We start from the raw sequence: 23,612 nt of genomic DNA, 5'->3' as shown, positions 1-23,612 counted from the left end.
ATGAACACATCACTCTCCTTTCTTTGCCTCTAATTTCAAATAAGTCAATGGGCTTCTCTAAATCGCACAATCGTACCCGCTCACAATGGGTCTTTTACAACGACATGTAGGGGGTCATGTACTGTGTATAATTCACATTAATCTTATTCTAAGTTGGATTTTCAGCTTGACTATGCCTGCACACTTTTTTTTGATGAGAATTCAGGGTGTCCTCACACATCTTACATCCACCACAGAATAAATAGTGTTGTCATAAGAAGGAGTCACTCTAGAGGGCTCTAATGAACTGAATATCCTTCCAGACAACTTGCTCCTGTTTTGTCCTTACGAAGCCACTCACATCACTAACTTTGAACATCCTGTAATGTTGCACGCCATCTTTCTGCTGTACTTTACTGTCATCCCCTGTGTCTGCTGGCTGGCAGTGGAGTGTGGATATTGCAGGGTTGAGGGTGGAGGGATGAGGCGGCATTCAACCAACAGTTAGCGCCACATAAAGCCTTTATCACACCTAAACGGCTCCGTCTCCCAAAGCCAGAGTGAGATAAGCACTGCCCATTCATCTGTAATGATGTGGAAGCAAGAACCAACTGAAGTGAGTTGAGAGGGAAAGGCTAACTCTGACAGTGTGGATGGCTGAAAGGGGTGCGGGGCCAGTGGGGTTTTGCTCGTTCACTCCTCAGAAAGATGTGTGAACATGATTTTATTTGTTTTGTGTTCTCTGTGGATTCGAGTTGATTACAAGATGAGTGTTGTTTTACACTTCAAAATATTGTAATTATCTGCAAGATGAAAATCGGAAACAACATTACACCACGGTCATTGAAAAGGTTTCCCTCTGGACTGCAAATTAAGGAGAACATTCTATGCTCTGCTTGATGCCAGACTTTGGTCCCGGCTCTGTTGAAACCTATGGGAGAAGAACACTAAAACCTCACAAGAACCCACTTCAGAGAATAACATACTGACTGATTTTGCAAAATGTGCATCTTTGTTTATTTGCGATTGGTCTCCAAATAGCATGATTCACATCTTAACTCCCATAAGCTTCTATTGAACTGACAAAAATCTGCAGCATTAGTGATGTAATGTCCCTTCCTTCTTTCTTAGTTTCCTTGGTTAGAGACATAAGGCAGATTCAAATATGACCTTTGGCTCTTTCCACAGTTTGCATCTCAGTGTGCCCCATAGCGATGTGATCACAAGTTTGCGACTCCAAATACAGCTGTTTGTTTTCACCCAAAATGTATTAGGGAGGCACAACACAAGCCGCTTTAGCAGATGTTAGGTACATGGTTATTTGGATATTCAGGGAGGATGTGACATGTGACAAAAGTTACATTTGAGAGACATTTCAGTTGTGAACTGCAGTCTAACAGTCTGGATATAAGACGTGATAGAGATTTTAGAAAGGACCTTCAGGAAGCCACTGGCAGGACAGCAAGACTTCTGGGCTTCTGTAAGAAAACATGGCTAAGAGTCTGTAGCAACGGGTCTTTGAGGTGTTGCTTAGGCACAGTGTGTTGAGTGTAATGCTAATGTCCGTATGCTAGCATGCTGCTGTACCAATGACAATGCTAGCATGCTGATATTTAGCAGGTATAATGTCTACCATGTTCACCATCTTAGATTAGTATGTTAGCATGCAACAATTTGCTAATGAGCACTGCATACAAAGTATAGTAGTAGTGAGTAGAAGTAGTTAAACAACTGAGGCTGATGGGAAATGTCCTTAGTTTTACAGGTATTTGCTCCCAGGTGTTACCAAAGCAATCCATATAGAACCAAAGTTGTGGACCAATCGACCAATGAACATAAGGACCAATATTGCCATCCATAAAGCCAACTGCTAGCATGGCAAAAGAATAATAAAATAAAATAAACAGTGCTCCAATCTTTGCCTGTAGAGGTAGGAATATTCATTAATTCACACTTGGTTATAAAATGCAAACTATGTATCAGGAAAATAACTCCACAAACGAGTCAGCCCACAGGACATGTGGCAGTGTTTGCAAGAGTTGCTGAGGTATTTACCACGATGCAGTTCACACACAAACCTATTAGAGTACAATCTGTCTGGAAACGTTGTACAGGACACGACGTGACCACGTAGTAAAAACAATCTGCAGAACTTCACTCTAGGTGGAGACGTGATCCAGTAGCCCATCAATAACACTGATGATGTCCTTAATAATTTATTGCTGTTTTTTCATCTGCTGCCAACCAGGAATACATTACACCATGTGTGCACTAGGCTTCAGTCACTTTTTAAAACAATCAATTCAGTCATTACAAATATAAGTATTCAGTCAAAATAAGGTTCAGTCATTTTCAGGTAAATGAAACCTTGTGAGTTGAATCTACTGAGATGTGAAAAAATCTTACATCTGCATTGATTATTCAGACTAAAAACAAGTTATTGTTGTTCATTGTTTGCTTCTTCTTAACTATTGTTTCTATGCAGTCTGGTTTCCTCTGCAGATGCATGACTGAGTTTGTTCAACATTAGCAATGCTGTATCACAACAGAATTAAATTTTAGTGAAAGGTATGTAATATATATGTAATATATTCACTGCACTGTAATATATATTTGTTTTTTCTTTTCCTGTTTTAAGTTAATCAGTCAAGGACTCATCATTGCTTGTTATTGTCAGAATTTAATGTGCTTGTCTTGCGCTCCTGTTCAGTGTCCCTGCAACCTGCAGGAAATTTGCCTGAGCTTCAAGTCTGGGGAAGGAAGTTGCTTTAGTCATAGATTATATATTAAATAGAGATTCGGCCTTTTTAATATATAGTTTATGGCTCCAATTCACTATTTGGACTGCAGTACTAATTTCTCAACTGTAGGGTCTTACAAATTCACTGACATCAATATTTACACTAAATCGACCACTAAATCATGTGATATTACAGGTATAACCCTTGGTGTCTGTCTGTTGTGGTAGAAAGTATAGCAAACCTTAGCCGTGGGGTAATATAAATGTACCACGAAGGAGTCATCTGCAGTCAAGTGTCATTATTCCAGACACTTCATTTTCAGCAAAATCAGCTTACCTATGTTGTCCTCTCGTGCCTTTTTAAACGCGCTGATGGGGCTTAAAGAGCGCACAGATTCACACGCTCTGACTTAAATAACCTGTCTGTGTCTTCCAGGTGTAATTGGCTTCCTGACTGCAGCTCTGGACCCATCAGGAGTTCCAAAGAGGGGGGAGACGGATGAGACCACAGAGTCTACCTGAGAATGCTACCTGTCCCTCTGCCTCGTCATGTCACCCTAGGAAAACTCTTAACCTGTCCCCTTCCAGAATCCTCTTTTTGCCTTTGTTACCTCCCGTAACCCACTGAGTTTGTGATCCCTCTCTACACCCTGCTGAAGTCCTTGTGCTATGACTAAAAGAGCTTTTATTTTGGACATGTTGTTTTTTCCTCTCAATGCTGCCAGCCACCACGGCTATGGTGGGAAGCGTCATTATACGTCTCAGCAGGTTGCTAATCACTGTCTGCTGTGGCTCCTGGGACTAGTGCTACACCTCACCCTTTCCTCATGTCAACGGGTTGACCTGAAACACCCCATAGTGTCCACAGGATATGGAAAGATTCGTGGTATCAGGAGGGAGCTCAACAATGAGATCTTGGGCCCTGTGGAACAGTACCTAGGCGTGCCATATGCCACTGCACCTATCGGCGAGCGCCGCTTCCAGCCTCCTGAAGCTCCAGGATCCTGGCAAGAGATTCGCAATGCCACCCAGTTTGCACCTGTGTGTCCCCAGAATGTGCACGGGGTTTTACCTGAGATCATGCTCCCAGTGTGGTTCACGGACAACCTGGATGCTGCAGCCACCTATGTTCAGAACCAGAGTGAGGACTGCCTTTACCTCAACATCTATGTACCCACTGAAGATGGTGAGTGACACAACAACTCTCATACTAGATGTAGGAATGAATGAACCCAGTCTTGACCTGGGAAACTGTTCTTTGCCTTTAAAATAGGTCAGATAGAGGTCAGCGTATGAGTGAGATCCTTGTTTGCCTCTTTGCATCAACCTAAGAGAAAAGTTTAGTTTTGTCACAGTTGTTTCAGAGTGTAAGAACAGTCAGTACTTAATAATGATTTTCAAATGTCATATTTGTGTCTGTACTCCAACACTTTGTTTGAAGGGATGTGCATAAGACTCTCATAATACTGCCATAGCCATGTCATGACACCTGTCATGACTATTAAGAAGTCTTCATGAATGATGACGATTGTTTTCATTAAGTGTCCTTTGGTCAATTCTGTCATTTTTAATGCAAAGTTGACATTGTTTGAGACATGTTTGTGATGACAACTTGAGATTAATCAAGAAAAAAATATCTTTGTTATGGCAACGTCACATTACAAAACTTAAACAAGCTGTGTAACGTGATGTTTCAACATTATATTAAGCTGTCATATGTGCTTGGTTTTGACGATGGCCATCATGAGACCATTTTAAGTGTGTTATGAATATCGTCTTGACTGAGGTAAAGTGGTACCATTTAGACTTATCATAAAGAAGTCATTAAATGTTATAAGACCAGTTTGATGACAGATAGGGTTGCCACCTTTCAGAAATGAAAATAAGGGACGTCCACCACAGCTCCTCGGGGCCAGGGGTGGAGCGCCTGCAGCAGTGGTATGTTTTATTTTGTGCCAGTGTTTTTAGTAACGGGGTGATGGTGGAGTATCGGGTGTAGTGGACATTTTTAAAAGGTGCGGGTGTTGTGAGCAGTGGCGGTCTGTGGTGTCTGTCTCTAGGCAACCGTGACAGCAACACACGCAGGGAGCCAGGCACAGACACACAGAGGACCGGAGCAGGGGGGTCCTGCGTAGATCCCGCCACGACAGTTTTGCTGGCCTTAGTATTTCCTGTGTTTTATTTTGTTCATTAATGTTACATTTAGTGTTGATGTGTGTGTGACAGACATGTGTATTGGACATTTAGGAAAATATGGAACAAATCGTGTCCCATACGCAACATTTAATTGTCAATTAAAGGACGATTCCGTATTTTACGGGATGGGTGGCAACCCTAATGACAGAATACAGTATCAGGGTCATTTAATTTAAAGAGTTACCTGATGGACAAATAGTGGTTAGCTAGTTTGGTTAGAGCTAAAGTAGCCTAACCACTGTGTGCTGTTAGATTAGCTATTTAGCTCTATTAGGTGTAAGTAGCTGACTTAGCCACGGGGTGCCGGAAATTAAACCTAGCTAGAAAACCATCCCGGTATTGTATTCTGTGGCCTCTTTGTGGTCCCTTCAAATAAAGTCTTACCCTGTAATTATTCTGATCAATTAGCCAGGATTATATTAAAGAGAAGAGCTGTTAACGTGAGCCAGGTAACGCACAGGAGATTACAAAGGAATATATTCTCTGATAATCCCCTGGGCTTTTATTAATGTTATTCTTAATTAATATTAGTTATTGAGTCTAATTGTTTTCTTGATGGACTGCAGCACCGTCACAAATGTAATCTTTTGTTTGCTGTTAAACAATTCGATACACTTAACATTTATTGGTCACATATTCAAAATTCCTACAGAACATATTCTACTAACTAGCTTGGCTGCCACTCACCTGTTTAAACCATGCATGAGCATTATATCTTCATCATACTAACTGTTTTAACCAGCGAACACTGAGCTTTTGCACGAGTGATGCAGAGTAAGACACATGTTCGTGTTCTGAGCGACTTAACAAAGTGAACCACTGAGGTAGTAAATCAAACAGTGACTCACTGACACCTTTAACATTTTGTTACTTGAGCTACAGGAAGACCAAAATTTCTCAAGCAAATCATGCAGACACCAGCCTGAAAGTGCACTGAGAGAGTTTTTCAGCAATGTTGAAAGCATTGTTATATTTTATTGTGTTTGTTTCTGACACTCTGTTATTTTCTTAACAATCACATCACTTGTTTTAATGCTGTCAATGTTGTATAGAAAGCAGCTGCAGTAAGTAGTTAGGATGACCAATGCTAACATAACTTGTTTCATGGACATGGATGGTGCACTACTGTATTTAGGCTAGAAAAACTAATATAGTGTAGTAGGTTAAAAGAAAATGCAACAGATATTACATGCCTTGTTTCTTATATTTTCTGTTAATATCTTATTTATAAAATTTGACAAGCTCTAACCCCATTACATCATTTCAATTCAGCCAGTAACGTAGCCTTACCATTTCATAACATAACCATTTCATGGTCATTGGGTTCACTGATTGAGTCAATGAATAAGCAGAACAAACTTTTCAGTAACCTTGCTAGCTTGTCTGTTTGTACTGTAAGAAAGATAAAACATCAGAGTAGACTTGCATAACGTAACTATCCCTGAAAATGTGTTGAAAATGTCTATATTACAGGGGGAAAGAGTAAATATTGTTGATAAATCTGCCACCTTCCTTTCCTCTTTCCTCTTATTTAGATTTGACAAACCAGTGACTTGCTCTTACACTGTGAATGTATGTAATCAAAGAATGTAATCAAAACCAAAAAAATGATGATTATGAGAGAAAAAATTAAAGGAACACAACGACTTCCAGTATAAGTATTTCATTTTCTATAGGGCAGTTCTTTCATCACTGAATTTTCCCTCAGATTCTGTAGAGCTATCATCCAGCCAAAGTCTTCCACCAACTCTGTTCAAAATGTCTACAGATATGTCAGATAATGAAGAGACTGCAACTCAATAGTAAAGACAGATGGAAAGTCATTTTCAATAATAAATTTCTACTAAAATGTATTAATTGGGACTCATAAAACAACATTATCAACCCAACAGGCAGAGTGTGTGTGGACTAATGATGCTGTAACTACTCATACAGGCAATAGACCTTTTTCACAGCAGCCATATTGATATGAAATATTAGGGTAAATAGTGGTATTACCAATGATAATAATTAAGGTCCCATTCCATTTAGTGTTGCAGTCTTTCCACTGAGCCAACATGCACAATAGCAGCCTCTGACTCTGTTTGACCTGAATGTAGCAGAACCTTAAATGATAAATATGTATTATATTTACTGTGCCATATCATAAAATGACCATGATATGCCAGCAGAGATTAAGGTAGTTTGCTAAATTGAAATACTGGCTTCTCTGACAACAACTCTACAGCCAGAATGTTTTTATTTGAAATTTCCATTCCTGTGCAGAACATCTGTTTTTGCTCTGGCTGGTGTGACTCTGCACACTGCCCATTTCACATCTACATGGAGCTAAATTTAATACAGTGTCTGTTTATGAGTCATAAGAAACCATTAATAATCTTTTAGAATGAGTGTTTTTTATATAGATGTCTATAATGGTTAAATTAAGGAAAATGTTAATAGAGTCTAGCAGGCAATAAGGCAGACAGTCACTGAACTGAAACTCCAAAGTGTTTATTTACATTGCTTTACATTGACAGACAATTGACAGAGTTTTTTTTTTTTAAAAAAAAAAAGATCAACTTACAGTGTAGGACTCATTGTCAATGTAGATGTTGCGCTTGTCCGGTGCTTGTGCAGGTTCAGTTTCCCTGCAACCTGCCTGATCTTCTGGGGGCAGGAAAGGATGGGGCAAAGCACTCTAATATTTTGAATTTGGACTGTGGTACCCATTTTTGAATGCTAGGGTGTTACATATTTTATCTTTGATGAGTATCGTTGGTATTTACCTTACTATTTCATGCCATGAAAAATGTCTATTGTGATCCATCACTTTGCAAGACTAACATTCACAGTCATATAGTATAACATTATTGCAAATGGAGCTAATGAAGACTCCTAGTTCATGACTCATGACAGGATTTTAGCCACTGGTAGCTATCTTACGAAGGCTGCAGTTTTATTGTACTGGTGTGTCTCAAAGTAATTAACAAAGTGCTGTAATTAACTGTTTTTGTATTGTTAGTATGTGGTTTAAAACCTCAGTGACCATTCTGGTGGGATGCACATTCCAGTTTAATGGTTTGACTTGAATGAGGCTGTTTTACTTACTCTTCAGGTTTGTATTGCACGCATGGATGCTGCACTGTGGTTCCTGTGGTTAGACAAGCATCAAAATCTTGGTGTAGCAGCCAGGTTATAAGAAAATACAGCAAATGCAATACCACAGACAGCCTTGTTTAGGCCTCTTGGGTTGAAATTAATCAAAATCTGAAAATCACTATAAGGTTAAACCTCCACCTTTTCATGGGCTATCTGGGTGTACTTCTTGCATTAATGATCCAGTGGAGAGTGTTTGAGAAAGCAGATGGGTAGGTAAAAGAACACAGGATCAAAGTGTAATTTTGGAGGCAAAGCATATGCTGCTGATGATAGTGAGCAAGGCTAATGATAAAATGTTAAAAAGTCCATGATTAATGGGCTCACCTGAGAGTACTCAAGAAAACAAATGTTTATGCATTACTGCTGCTGCTCATATATGAAGCCATTGTTGTATTTTAACACTAAAGCTCAAACCGTACCTACTTAGTTACATTGTGTCACTGTCACAGATAATTATTTTATTGATGAATGCTCTCTGTGGATCAAAGAAAATATGGAAACAGATGAATTGCTAGTGGGAAAGTTTTACTGTAGTAGTAAGTGAGACCAGAGCAACAGAGATTTTGTGAACAACAGATGAGAGCAAAAGGGATGTGTATAAGACTGGCATTACACTGTCATAACCATGTCATGACACCTGTCATGAACATGAAGGAGCAGAGAGGATGCCAGTTTGATGACAGGGAATACAGTAGTGAGAATATTTTTTCATGCTGAGTATGGCTCCTGGCATCCTGGGGATGTGTCCGCTAACTCGAGCGAACTAGCTAACACCAGCTACAGATAACAGCATGGAGCAGTTAGCCTACAGCTAACCAAGTAACCTCTGTCTGTCCACGAGCTAACTGCAAGCAAAATCACCTTGTTACTATACTCTGTCGTCAAACTTTCCTTATAACATAATATAATATAATATAATATATAATTTTATGACTAGTTCAAATGCTACAACTTTACTTACGGTCAAGAGAAATATTCATGACACCGTTACAAAAGCATTTGACAGTATGATAAAATGTAATGACATCTTTATGACAAGTCCAAAATGTTAAAACCTAAAGCTAAACATTTTCTTTAAATTTGATAATGTCAAGTTGTCATGACAAAGACATTGACAGGTTATGTGCTCTTGGTTAATGTCAAGTTGTCAGACAATGTCAGCTGAGTTGAAATGACATAACTGACTGAGTGACACCTGACCAAATGACAACAATCATAAACGTTCATAATAGTCGTCTTATGCACACCCCTCTTTATGACATCTTCATGTCAAGTCAAAATAGTGTTGCTTTAGTTGAGGTCAAGGGAAGTATTCATGACACTGTTACAGATGCATTTGACAGTGTAATAAAACTTAGTGACATCTTTATGACAAGTCCAGAACATTCAAACATACAGATAAACAGTTTGATAATGTCAGTGTGTCATGACATTACTGGCTTAATTAATGTCAGGTTTGTCAAAACCAGTCAACATTGCATTAAAAATGACATAATTGATTGAATGATAACGCTTAATGACAACAGGCCTGAACATACATAAAGACTTATTGATGTTCATAACTGGTGTAATGACAGTCTTATGCACACCCCTTCAAATAAAGTGTTACCAATTAGTTCCACTACTCTTAACATATAGGAAAGTGTACATATGGCACATTGGTATGAGAGCTCTGTGGTTACAATATGTTTGCTGTATAGTACATATGTCACATACTCACTGAGAGGATGATGTAGAGTCCTCTGTTATTCCCAGCGGAGAAGGTGTGCAAATGAGTGAGACTGATTTTACATGTAGCCCTGTTTGCTTGTCAGAATCTGTCACTTATTGTCAGGGGTCACTGCTTACACAAGGCTGATGCTGTCCCCAAGGATATGTTTTGCCTAGTGTGTGAGAGAGAAGTGGAGTGAAGGAGAGAGAAGTGCCCCTGAAATCAAACACACTACATTTTGCACGTAACTGCTGTCACAATCCCGCAAATGGTTTACACGGTGTTAGACTTGCGATTATGTCAATCAGAAGTACCAGCTTTAAAGCCCCTGAAAACTGAAGTATTTTGCTATGACATTAAATTTTCATGACTAAATAAACAACAAATTTAAAGTTAGGGGGAAAAAAACTTCTTAGGTGTTGTTTTTTATTGACACTCAAAAACTAGTCTGCTATGAAGATGAATGGAACTTGACTAGCAGTGTCCTAATCATTTATAAGGGTTTTTAAGCATGGAGATGAGCCATGAAAACACTAAATGAGAAATTATAAACTTCAGCAGTCCTATTGCTGGAGATGCAACTGGTTGCAAGTGTATCTCTAGGGATGGCAATGTCAAAACTGAAATATCTCAACAACTGTTGATAGATTGTCATAAAACTCCATACAGACATTCATGGTCCCCAGAGGATAAATCCCCCCCCGACTCTGGTGAGCCCCTGACTTTTCTTCTAGTGTTTTTCAGTGAAATGTCTGCCACTGTAGGATTGATTGCCATGAAGTTCAGTACAGACATTCATGGTTTCCTAATGACCTATCGTATAGACTGTAGGGTTGCGCCGATGAGCGAAGACATCATCAATCACCAATGGCTGACAATCAACCACTCAGCCGGCATCGTAGCTAAAATTTTTATTTAAGCACCATCTGTATTTAAAGTAGTGTGTCCCCTGGGAGTTTAGTTCCTTTTTTGACATATGAGAGAGAAAATAAAAACATTCTGTTGATGTTTTGTCTCCATGTCTAGGGCTGAGTACTGAAGTTACGTCTATGAAACCAACCGACATGCTTCAGTGCTATCGAGTATGGAAAAATACCTTCTCATTTGATGGCAGATTTAAAAACCTTAGTAAGGAATAAATCTCCAAGTTGCAGTTTATTTTGAATAATTTATATTTTTATGTTTTATGTTAGATTTTTATTAAATTGGTGTCAAAAAGTATTATTCTATTAGTATTATTATTATTATTATATGTGGTTTTGAGGAGGATTTATTGACAGCTATGGATTGGATGAATCTTTGTCCAAATGTTTATCTGACCAGTATTTATTAGAAACTATAGCAAATACAATGCCAGAAGCATTGTTTGAGCATCTTGGGTTGAAATTAATCAAAATCTGAAAATCACTATAAGGTATTTGATTTCTGGCCAATTAATATTATTCCCAACAGCCTCAGCAGTGATTTGTGCTTCATGCTAAGTAGCACTTGTCAGAATGCTAAAATGCTAAACTATGATGCTGAACATGGTAAATATTATACTTGCTAAACATCAGTAAAAGCATGTTAGCAGTAGCTGAAAACTGTGCCTTTGTACAGCTGTTTCATCTGATGTTCCTGATCATAATCCAGGGACTAAGGATAGAGGATGCAGTACACTGTAAGACTCTGAAGCCCCTTGAGGCAGACTGCTCATTTGTGATATTGGGCTGTATAAATAAAACTGACTTGGCTTGACTGAATGGAGCTAGTAAGATAGCTTGCTAACTTATCAGTGAGTGATGGTCAAGCATGTTCAAAGGGAGGTTGTCAGTGCTGTATTGTGCTGTGTTTGGCAGCGAGCAGCTGCATTCCCTCTCGTGGCGGATGTAGGTGGGCCAAAAATGAATTGGCAGCACAGAATCATAGTCAGGCCGGATCAAAATGTTTTGGTGCCAAATGTGGCCTTCACAACTTGATTTTGACTCATTTAATCTCCGGAGTACAACATTATGTCATATCCTCCCATTCTGCCTTAAGTCATGACCCTATCTGATGTATCTGTTTAAGACCCAGAAATACTCTCCCTGAACATGTTCTCTGCATTCTTCTTTGGACAAAAGAAAATCCACAGCTCTCTTTTCTTTCTGCATCTGTTCACCCTTCCTGCTCTGTCCTCTCTGAAATCATCCCTGCCTCGTCTCCTCTCTCCTCCATCTTTATGCAGATGGTGGTAGAAGGGGTCATTGTTGTGAATGCAAATGAGCTTCATGCCCTTCCCCACCAGGCCACTTTGTAGCCTGCTACTTCTGCAACTCAAATTCAAATAACTTTTTAGAATAATGTAAATAACACAAGTGTTAATGTAGACTGGACAGTAATTTTTAGACTGTCCTGTTATCTCTCTCTTCTCTTCCCCACCTCCTCCCACAGTGTTCGGCCCTAACTCTTCCATGTGGCCAGGCTTCTAGGCAGGAGCACTGTCTCACTGCATCCCTATTTCCTCAAGACACTCCTCAGCCAAGGGCCTGAGATCCTTCATTTTTATTGCCGCTAGAGCAGCCATTTACCGTGCTCTTTATTAAAAACCATATTTCAGGAGGCAGGACAGTGGAGGCAAGGATGGAGCTGGAGGCTGGGGGCACAGTGGAAGAGTCGCAGAGCAGAAGGATAGGACTGCATGTGCTGGAAGCTGCTGCCTGGATGCAAGGGGGGCTGAACCGAAGCTGTGTCTGACACCTTGTCAAGCAGACAGGCCACCATAGACATGACATACTGCAGCTTCATCCCGTTTACTGCACTGAGGAAATGGAGAGGGACAGGAGACAGCTTGCGCTCTGGCCACTAGCTCACTGAACCGAACAGAAACGCTGTTGACTGAGAGATGGAGCTGCATCAGGTCAAACAGTGCTGGGACAATCCAAGCTAAATGCTCCTGTGTAGGCCAATGCTTTTCAGTGACCAGTGGCCCATTATATCATGTGACTGTCAACCTACTGGCAGGCTTCTCTGCTGAGGCAGATGGGAAAAATTATTTTTGACCCTAAAAGTGTGTGTGTGTGTCCCTTTGGCTACATCCTACTTGTTTTTGTCTAATCCATTGTATTTCATCAAAACTCAGAAGTTCATTGTCAGAAGTCAAGACCTAATTGGAGGAAAAAAAGCATTTACTTATCCTTTCTTTCCTTATATTCATGTACAGTCACAAAATAACTATATCATTAGCATGTAGCATGAAGTTACCCACAATATACTATGAACAAGTACTAAAACAATTAAAGCACCACCCAGTCAGTGGAAATACAGCTGATAAAAAATGTAATAATCGAATAATGTTCACTTATCAAGCTCAAATTGCAGATGTTAGAGTTATTGTGCAACATTTTCCTAAAACACAATGTATAGACTAGTGAGAAACCCTGAGGGTGATCTAGGCCTTCAGAGAAGCTTTAACATATCAGTAATTCAGATGTTATACTTACATATATTATAGGCCAGCAATATCATGCAGAGATGAAGCAGTGGAGACCAACACATTCGCTAGGTGGCTAACTTGATAGCTGTGCAGTGTAGTGGAGGATCTGCAAAGGATCGTGTTATTTTGGAGACTGAAATTGCGCTCTTTCCCAAATCCAAACAATAGCAACAGAGAAAATGGCAGTTATTTACTGTTTAATACAAGTTTAAGGAAAGAAAACTCTATTGTCTATTGTCAATTTTCTCATTGTGAGGTGTTTACTGCCCTCTACTGGGTTTTTTGTATGTGGCAACTACACACTACAGACACATGTCACAAGCTACCTGGCTGCCTGCTGCTTATTCCAGCAAAATCTTTTTCAATTTAGCTGCATTTTGTGGTGTGTCTGGCAAAGTTTTTGAAGTCCCAGCTCTAATAGTCACAGTTCACCACTGGTATAGACTGATATAAATATAATCCATTTCCATCATCACTTATAACCCACCAGTGTTGTGTTTGTGGTGTAGTGGTGGCGTATCTGTTTTTTTTTTTACTCATTATTTTGCTGTGTTACTAAGCTTGCTGCAGTTTTATATAATTTTAAATTATATAAAGCTCTGTGATTATTGGAATATTAATGGTTACTTAAGAGTCACCATTAGCCTCAGCTGCACTGTGCTTTGTGCGAATTAGCTAATGTTAGCATGCTAATATGCTAAACTAAGATGGTGAACAGGGCAAACATTATACCTGCAAAACATCGGCATGCTAGCATTGTCATTGTGAGCATGCTAGCATGCTGATGACAGCACTTAGCTCAAAGCTAGTCTGACTCACCAGATGTAGATTGTGGTTATAAGCCCTTCATTTGCCAGCTATATCAGGCAGCATTTTGCTCTCCTTCTGCTATTTACATGTTACCACTTTCAAAGTCCCCATTACTATGTGAAATAACTACAACCTCCAAGCTAGTAGTCTCGCTTAGGGGGCAGTTTGTTTTGGTTGAACATTTTTTTCCTTTGCAGGAATTTAGTCATTTTAATGTTTCCCCATCTGCAAACCAAAACAAGAGCCCTCCCAACACAATTTTGCAAGGGATATTGTTGCTGCGTTCTGGGCTTAGCACCACCAGAGACAACTGTGGTTGTGACCTTTCTCAAGCATTGACACAGCGCTATGGAGATAGGACTGGCTATGTGAGACTAGCTCAAAGCCCTTGAATGCCTAAGTACAGATTCACAGAGTTGTTAACATGGCTGAAGGCATTTAGCCTTGTTGGACTGTTGATGTGACAAAAGAAGACTTTATTGTGGACTCCAGGCTCAACAGTACACAACTTCTCTGCCATTGTCATTTGTTTAAACTAACAGACTAGGAGGCTCTACTTCTGTTAAGGTGAGGTGCCTGTGTGAAATCTTAAGGTGAAGTCTGATGGTCCGTTACAAAGTGCGACTATCTGTTTGAGCAGAGCTTATCCTCACATATACTGTAGGTTAGCTCTTTATTAGGCATTAGAAAACGGATGAAATAAGAGTCTCCATTAAGCTGCGAGGTGTGGTTTTAGAGTGGTGCTAAGTAGTGGGGAAGTGCTGACAAGACGGAGGACTAATGTGCCTTTTTATCCATTACCGGTCTGTCTACCTGTTTGCTCCGTAGCCCTGGACCAACCACTGTACCATCTCCCTCTATGGCAGGAAGTGCTCTCTGGATCAGGCGCCTACATGGTGGTACTCGCCTCGGAGGATGCAGCAAATCCATTCAGCATCGATCCTTTTCCATTTAGACGGAAGATAAACATTTTATATCAGGAAACCATATTCATATAGAGAGACGGGTGAAAGTGCAGAATTATAATGGTGGAGTGCAGTGATGGTCTGTGTCTCCTTTGTGTTTGCAATATATGAACACATATACATGTATATGCCGTCACTTTACTGGGAGGTTTCCAGCAGAATGGTAGAAACAGACATGTTAGCAGCACTCTGGCAGAGTGATAAACCCCTTGGCAACCCAACGTAGAGTATTCTTTAAAAAGAGCAACTGCAACGCCTCCCCACTCTCCCCAAAGAGCAGGGAGTATGCTGCTGGGTGGGTACGAAGAGGACAGCAACAGATGATAAGGGCACTGTTAACAAGCTTTGTGTGGCATGTGGATGTTTAAAGGTCCAGTGTGTAAGATTTATGGGGACTTATTGGCAGAATATAGTAGAAATTGAATTTAATATTCATAAGTGTCTTTTCATTAGTGTATAATCACTTGAAAATCAGAGTCTTTGTGTTTGTGTTACCTTAGAATGAGACATTTATGTTCTCTTCATTGGAGTCTGCCATGTTTCTACAGTAGCCTAGAATGGACAAACCACACACTGACTCCAGATACGAGACCAGTGTTTAAGAATCTGTCATACCCAAGCAAAATTCGTATTGTTTCTGAAATATCCCCAAAAGAATCGATACTGAATTGAATCAAATCACAAATCGAATTAAGTTGGAACCTTTTGAATCAGAATTGAATCAAATGAGAAAATCAGTGATGATATCCAGCCCTGTTATCCATTCAGGACTACTGTAGAAACATGGCAGAGTCTGTGGAAGAGGACCTCAACCCTCTGTAGATACAAAGGGCTCAATCTAAGGTAACAAAAACACAACAATTCTTACTTTGAAGTGATTATACACTAATGAAAACATACTTATCAATAGTATATTGCATTTCTGCCATATTTTGCCAATAAACCCCTGTGAATCTTACACACTGGACCCTTAATGTGTGTGGGGCTGCTTGTTTGTGTGTGTGTGGCTTTCTTTAAGGTGTGATTATGTAGACAGTGACTCAGAACGTCACAAAACGCAGAGGTAATTGTGGGCTGATGGAAAGCTCCACTGACAGAAACCAAGAAAAAACAAATTAATGGGCTCCTTATCAGTTAAGACTTACAGAGGTTGACGTGCTGGGGCGTCGGTTGGCCACCGTGATAAATGCTTGTTATTGGCTGTGCCCTATGGAGCATTTAACTGGCGTTACCATTAAAGCTTAATGGGGGGGCTCCTATTTGACCTTGGCGAGGGGGAATCCTGTCACAAACCTTCGCAGGCGGTGTAAATATCACAAACAGCTCCCTCTTTGCTAATTTGTTCGCAAAGACTCACATTTCAGGCTCCATGCTCAGTGCACAATGTGCGTACGTGGTCACATGCATTCAGGTCAGGATGAGTATCTGTGCCTGCCCGTGTGTGTGCGCGTCCTCAGTGTTATGTTTTGACAGTCTAGTCTCTCTGGATTCTGCGGGGACTTTTGCCTTAGGACTGCAGCGCTCATCCTGAGCCGAAGCAGGAGGATACAGAGCACCTTGGCATTCCTTTGCTTTTTTTTTTTTCCTGACCGAAAAGAGTGATGGCTTGATTCTGCTCATTGATTTTTCTTTACAAAGCAGCAGAGTGTCAGGACTGATTGGGAGAGGGGTCGAGGAGAAGTGGCCCCTGGGGTCATTTGCGAGGCAGTCCGTGACTAGATCCTAAGCAGTTAAAACAGATGAGTTTGGGGTTATCTTTCCAGGAAACAGTGTGTAATCCTTGTAAACATTATGTCTTCAGCTGCACACAGTCACTGAAATGTAACAAAGCAAAGTGTCTCATCTTTTTCTATTTTTTTTTCTTTAATCTGCTCTTGTTTTTCTGTTTTGTGTTTTTCTGCAAATGCAATCTGTTTGAACTTTGTCTTTTGTTTCTCTCCCTCCCTTTGCTTTCTGAACCTCAGGTCCGCTCACCAAAAAGCACGATGAGTCTACAATGAACAGACCAAGGGATGAAGGTATTTTAATTGCATGTTTTTTTTCCTTCTCGTGCTCCACTTTTCGAACTCTGTGGGGACTGTTGTGTTTGTATCTGTATTAATAATCATCTTAGACTCCTCTCTCTATGAGCATATTACAACGTCCATTGTTAACTGCTGTTATTAGCACACAAATCTGTCATTCCTCCTCACAGGCACGCTTTTAGCTCAAATGCATATGGAGCTCCATACAAAATAGTTGTTCTCCATTCCCCCCTGTTACAAATGCTGCTCTTCGGATACTTGCACGGGGAGCTAATTTACTTTCCTCCCTCGGTTGCTGTGTGGTTGATCAACCACACGCTGATGTTCTGACTATCCTGTGTGATGCATCACCGAAAAAATCAATATTCAGTCCTTTTTCACCTGCACTTTTATTCTTGCACTAAAGTCCTTATGAAATGCTCTGCTAAATTATTGTCCTTCATAATGTTATTGGGCGTCCTGCAATTCTTCATTTTTTAAAGTACAGTCTTAGGAACAAGGGGTCCAAAAGGTTCTTACTCAAGGGCTGAGGTTCTACTCAGGACCATTTCCTTTGAAAGAACCTTTTCTTTTTAAAGAAAAGGTTCTGCAGAAGCTGTTTCATCCAAAGAACCCTTTTTCAAAAAGGGAGTTCTTCGAGGATAGTTGAAACTTTGAAAAATATTGTCAGTAGAATTCTCTGAATGGGTTCTAGATAGGAATATAAAAGGATTCTTCGTACAATACCCTAGGTGGGTATCTAGAACCCCATGGGTGAGTCCAGGATAAAACTCTTGGGATATTAAAAGTTTTTTTGGTAAACCCATGAGTGGGTTCAGGATAAAATAGGTGGAATCTAAAACGGTTCTTGGTATAACCCTTTGGGTGGGTTCTTGTTAGCACTCATGGGTGGTGCTGGGTGGAACCCTTTCACCATAAAAAAGTTTTCTGTAGAACCTCTCATAGGGGGTTCTGGGTGAAATCCTTCACAGATGGTTCTAGGTATAACCAGGTGGAAACCTCTGAATATGTTTCAAGTGGAACCTTTAGAAAAGGTTCTACCAGGAACCAAACAGGGTTGGGGACAGGTCAATCAAAGCTTTATGGTTCTAGTTTGCACCTTATAGGAAAAGTGGAGGATATTTCTTGCTGTACAGGTTTACAGGTTCGCTGCAGTCAAACGGAGACGCTCTCATTCCTCTTTACTGATGTAGCCAAAATCAATGCAGACAGTGTGTGTGCATGTGTTTCTGTACACGTGCCCAGACTGTACTGTATAATACATAGCATTATGCATACACACATAGAGAGTGCATTACATTTCCATTTGAGCATGTGCGTCTACACAAGCACAGTGCATGTGTGAGTCTACGCCTGAGCGCATGTGCTCTAATTTGTGCCAATGTGTGTGGTTTTTCTTTCTTTTTTTTTTTGTATTTTGGGCTCTGTGCTATTTGGGTATTGAATTCTCTCTCCCTTGCATCTCTAATTGCTATGGTTTAAAAAGAGACAGATGTAGCTAATCCAATTGTGTGGTTTCTTAACGGTGAAAACAGAAGGAAGGATTCATGCAGGATTGCCTAGGAGAGGAGCAGAATGATAGAATAGAGATGAAAGAAAAGGAAAAAGCTGAGCGGTGCGAGAGCACAGGGGAGGGCAATGAGGGGGAGAGAAGGGAAAAAATAGTCATAATGAAGACAAGTGCATGATGAAATGACATTTATAGAGCTTTGAAAGTGAGAGAGATGTAGAGAAAGAGAGATTGAGAGGGTGGATGAGGAGGAGACGGGTAGAGCTTGACATTTAGGCCGACACCTGATGGATCTTGACAGGACTGGGAGGGTTCGGGTTGGGCTAGATTCCTGACTTAATTGCTCAGGTATGGATTGGACACAGGTTCCCAAACATTGTTGGAAATACTATTATTAGGAGCTTGTTTTTTGCAAGGAACTGCATTGCTTTTTGGCATGGGTTTGAGTGCAAGCAGCATTCAAGTGCTGAGTCAGGCTAAAACTTTTACACTCAAATCAATTGAGATTTCCATACGAGAATGAATGAGAGAGAATCGAGAATACCGGAAAAGGAGAAAGGAGGCAGCTTCTATTGGGAGGTAAGACGTTACATTGAGAATAGATGTAGAGGGGTGGATAGCAGGTCAGGTTGAAAAGAGAGAAGTGAATAATGTGCCAGTGTTTTGGAGGCCGGCAGGAGACAGTGAGCTCCTTGTTGGCCATATAGGCCTCGGATTTGGGCTGAGAGAAACACTTTCACCCTGCGACCCTGCACCCCTAATCACCCATCTGTTTTTGTGCTGAGTCCCCTTACAATCATAGCTCCATTTCCCTCACTTCAACATGTCCTACTCTGTTTACATCTCTTCTTTTTAATTCATGTTTTTTTTTTTGCTGCCCAGAAGTGATTGTCTCATGCAAATGGTGTGATATATTCAAGTTTATATTTTCACCAGAGGTCACCCTGCCAGACTAATGCCTGTATTCCCACATACATACATTTAATATAAACTCAGGGGTGCATCCTGGAAAAATCCTGGAATGTTTTTTTTTCCAGTCATGGAAAACACATGAAAAATGAGAGGGAAAGGCTGAAATGTCATCTGAAAGTGCAAAAGGAAAAGTTGTGTTCAAGATCATATTGATGTTCAAGATGGATCATAATAATGACTTTTGTAGCAGTGATTCACTATGAGTGTGATTAGCTTAGCTAAAGCTTCTACTTGATTTTATTAGTAAAGTGGCCAACGTATTATGTGATCAATAGGGATATACCGATATATTGATCTGGACTAATTGATCAATTCAGTGTTCAATGATCCAGTATTATTGATTCAATCTATACTGTCATCTTTAAAATAAACCTTTATTTTGAAAATCACATGACATGCTTGTGTCACAAATGAGACTTAAGTCATAAAATTGTTAAATCATAATTAAGTTTCTTTTTGTGAGCTGACAGAAATGTAGCTGAATGTGTTAAATGGAGATATGATATGATCTGAATTTGATCACAGACCCCTAAATAAGAGAGACTGTATTATCGGCAAATAACACATCGTTGTCCAAACAATCGATGCTGTCTTGTATCGTGACAAAACATTATTTTACTCTGGTCAACCAATAAGAGTCAGTTAATGATCCTTGCAAACTTTGAAAGTCAAGTTCAGTCCAGATTTGTCAGAAGACAAAATTGTAGGATGCTGCCTGTATTAATATTCAGGTTATTCAGTTACTGGTCTTCAGTCAGCTGTGGCTAATATAACTCATAAGAAAAATATTTTAGGTTCTAAATTAATAGTAATGATGATGCTAAAATTGATTTGCATAGCATTTGTTAAGCAAAGAAAACAAAATGTTTCCCAAAAGAAACAAATATTAAAGCAGAGCATTTAAACAAGACAAAAATAAAAAGTAAAACAAAAACAGTAAGAAGAGAGAGCAGGAAATGTAGTGACATTGATTAAAAGGTTCTCCCCTTATACTGACATATTTCTTGAACACTTGTCCTCTGATTACAGGAGTGAGTGACAGATTGTCAGGAAAAAACTGTACAAGTTCAAGATTGAAAGACTGTCATACTTTCTAAACATGTAACAGATGATTTTATAGAGAAGTTAAAGACAGACTGCAGGAACATATTAGTGTATGGCTCGACCCCTGTCTGTCGTACCAGTTATCATCACTCAGCGTGTTCTGGAAAAGTCCTTGAATATGATCTCTAGAAAAGAGTGGGAACCTTGAAACTAGACATTGTTCCTCTTAAGATTACCAGATGAAAAGTCTGAAACTTAAACTTTTCCTTTTACATCATTTGGACCTTGTCCTATCCACCTTTCATTGAGGCATTGTAGGTATGCATGAACTTTTTATCTTTTTATCTTTTTTTTATTTCCATGTAGATTCTTTGGGCTTACTCATAGCCTTTATTGGGCTAAGCAAATATTTCAGTCATAACTTTACATTTTTTTCAGTGGTTCTGAATTATGAGAAAAAGATCTTTTTTTTATCTTTTTTATTCACAGTTTCCAAAAACTGAAAGTCGGTGCAGGATGGAGCTCTGCAGACCTCAGCAGAGCTCTTGTTGTTGTTGTAGTACTTGCAAGCTGCTCAAATTTTACTGCCCTGTACAGCAAAAAAAGAAAGAAAAAAAAGAGAGTATTTTGTCCCAGTCTTTTAGAAAAACAAAAAATGAAGAGATCCTCAGTGGGAAAACACATTTTCTGGTCAAGGCTAGTGGAGCAGAAGCTAGCTTGAAAAGGGGTCTCCCTATTAAAGTCACAATCCCACAATGTAAACAAAAGAACTGACCCATCACCTAATAGAAACTCTCCTGTCACTACTTTACTTAACACATAACACACACTACAGCAATCCAACTAACAATGGTATTTCTAGGATAAAAAACAGCTGTTAGATTTAAAGGGGAAGTCAAAGTGTGTTTACAGTTGTTACAGTTGATCAGACCGCTAAACATGAGATTCACTGCCTTTTTTCTTGAAGCTGTTAAAAGAGCAACATGTAACTTTTTTAAATATTGTTGCCAGACAACCACCAATCACCTGTCCTTAGTCAAACCGTGATTTTGTTGTGAAGTAAACTCAGATATTTAACTTTTATTTGGTTAGCTAGAAGTGGTTAACTTCCTAGTTAGCAAATTGATAGTTAGCTACTTAAACATCCACATTAAAAATGTACAGATGGAGGGCACTCGCTCTGATCGAGAGGCTGTTTCTAAATACTTTGGGGAACAGTCTGTGGGCACATGAGACCCCTCAGAAAGAGGAGAAATCACAGGGAAGCTTGCTCAGGAAGATGTTGAAAGAGAGATATTGAAAGTGAGCTAAAGTTAGCTTAACACAAACCATAAAATGTATGCTACCTGTAATGAAAATAGTTTACCAGAAAACTCTACTACCACACTAATTTGCCCCTAGGCCAGTTTGTTTACTGTTCAAATCATGATGACTGCAGAAGGTAAAGTCATATAGCTCCAGGTATCCAGCAAAAGTAAAAGGTCAACTTTATTGTGACATGTACAACCATGCAAAGTACAGTTATAGAATTAGTAGCAGTGGGCCGATTGTAAGCCAGCTCCATAGTCAGGGTTACTGACCAAAGTGCTGGATGTTATTGATAGAGGGGGAAATGACCTAGAGGAAACTCACACAGGCACAGGGGGAACATACAGATTCCACAGAGAGTCACCACTTGTTTGTCCTCCATTTTTACTTCCAAGCAACTTTACACTCTGTTGTCACCACAGAAGTCCCTGACTGGACAATGGGAACATTTCAGTGATGTTGGCCTGTTTTTTTCTGCTGCTACAAAAGTGCGAGGCGCTCTGAGCATGTAAAACATGAGGTGCGAAGGGTGCATCAAAGTGCAAAACATGCTTACTGCCCATAGAAAACAACTTGGATAAGGCAGCTCCCACTGAAAAAACTGTGCTCTGTCTGATCAGTGTCAGAGCTCCAGAGGGAGCTGCATCTGATAAATTTGTTGTCACTTGTCACTAATCTCTGCCTGCTGCAGGAAGCTTGGGGTTAGTAGCTACATTAGCCACTGCTGGCATAAAACACTTGAATTGTAGACCCTACTGGAAAAGTTGCATTGTAGGTTTTGTAAGTGCCTGGGGCCAAAAATCGCAATCACGTTTGCAATGCAGCTGCTCTGAAGAAATGTTTAAAACTGTAAAGGAGCTCAAAAATGAAAATTTCCAACGTAAACCACAACGTTCTGAGCAGACACATCACAAACACTAAAAAAAGTCGCATTTGTATTTTATAACACAAAACAGCAAACTTGAAAAACTACAATATTCTTTTGAGTTTGCTGATGTGTTCCAGTACCAGTAGGCATCATGGGAATTGTGTGCAGTCTCTGCCGTGCTTGTAGCACAGTATATATCACAGCTGAATAGTTGGTGATGCAGAGCGAAATTGCTAACTAACTTGTGAATTATATTGTAGCAGAGGGAAAGGTAAGTCAAAGCCTTGTTTTGATCCACTCCCATTTGCCCACTTAAAGTTACTGCATTACACTGTCAATACAAACTCAACACTTCCTGTACCCATTTCAAATAAAAAGCCCTCTATTGCTTCAGTGGACAGTTCCATCATTTCTTAAAAAGTCTTTAATTGTGAACCATTTACAGGAACTGCGGATAAAACTATTGACTTCACTCTAATTCATTGGCTGTCATTATGCTCCATTCAGGAGCAGCTGAGCCACATGAGACACCTAGTGGTAAAAGTCGGTCTGGCATTTGGCTTAATAGCAAACCTGTATTTTTTTTGTCACATTGTCTCAACCATAGTGTGAAATAAAAGAGCATCTCTGGCTCTGCTGCATCAATTTTGATCCGTCAAAGTCCGTCCATGATAGAACTGGAATGCTAAATTGGTGCAATGCTCTTTTAAGTTGTTTTGATGTTTTACAGATAAGTTTGCGTCAGATATGTTTATATAAATTTTCTCTGTAAACACAGCAGCTAAAACATTCATTTAAAAGTAAAAACATCCTGATCGGTCCTATAAATGGCGGTATGTCATTGCCAAAGTTGCTTGTCTCTCAGGATTTAATTTATGGTGTGAGTGTCG

General features: G+C 39.8%; 1 protein-coding gene across 1 annotated transcript in view; it reads left to right on the top strand.

Moving 5' to 3' along the window:
- The window catches only part of nlgn2b (neuroligin 2b), a 96,044-nt gene that overhangs the window by 32,566 nt on the left and 39,866 nt on the right, over positions 1 to 23,612 (top strand). The window contains exons 2-3 of the mRNA XM_084730856.1: positions 3,156 to 3,905; positions 16,961 to 17,014. Of these exons, the coding sequence (XP_084586982.1) occupies positions 3,389 to 3,905; positions 16,961 to 17,014 (571 nt within the window). The 5' untranslated portion in view covers positions 3,156 to 3,388. The remainder of the gene's footprint in view (positions 1 to 3,155; positions 3,906 to 16,960; positions 17,015 to 23,612) is intronic.

This window comes from Lutjanus erythropterus, chromosome 11 (genome assembly GCF_056507025.1).
Source record: "Lutjanus erythropterus isolate fLutEry1 chromosome 11, fLutEry1.hap2, whole genome shotgun sequence".
In the NCBI taxonomy this organism is placed as follows: Eukaryota; Metazoa; Chordata; class Actinopteri; order Lutjaniformes; family Lutjanidae; genus Lutjanus; species Lutjanus erythropterus.
This window is presented reverse-complemented; position numbering and strand designations above follow the sequence as displayed.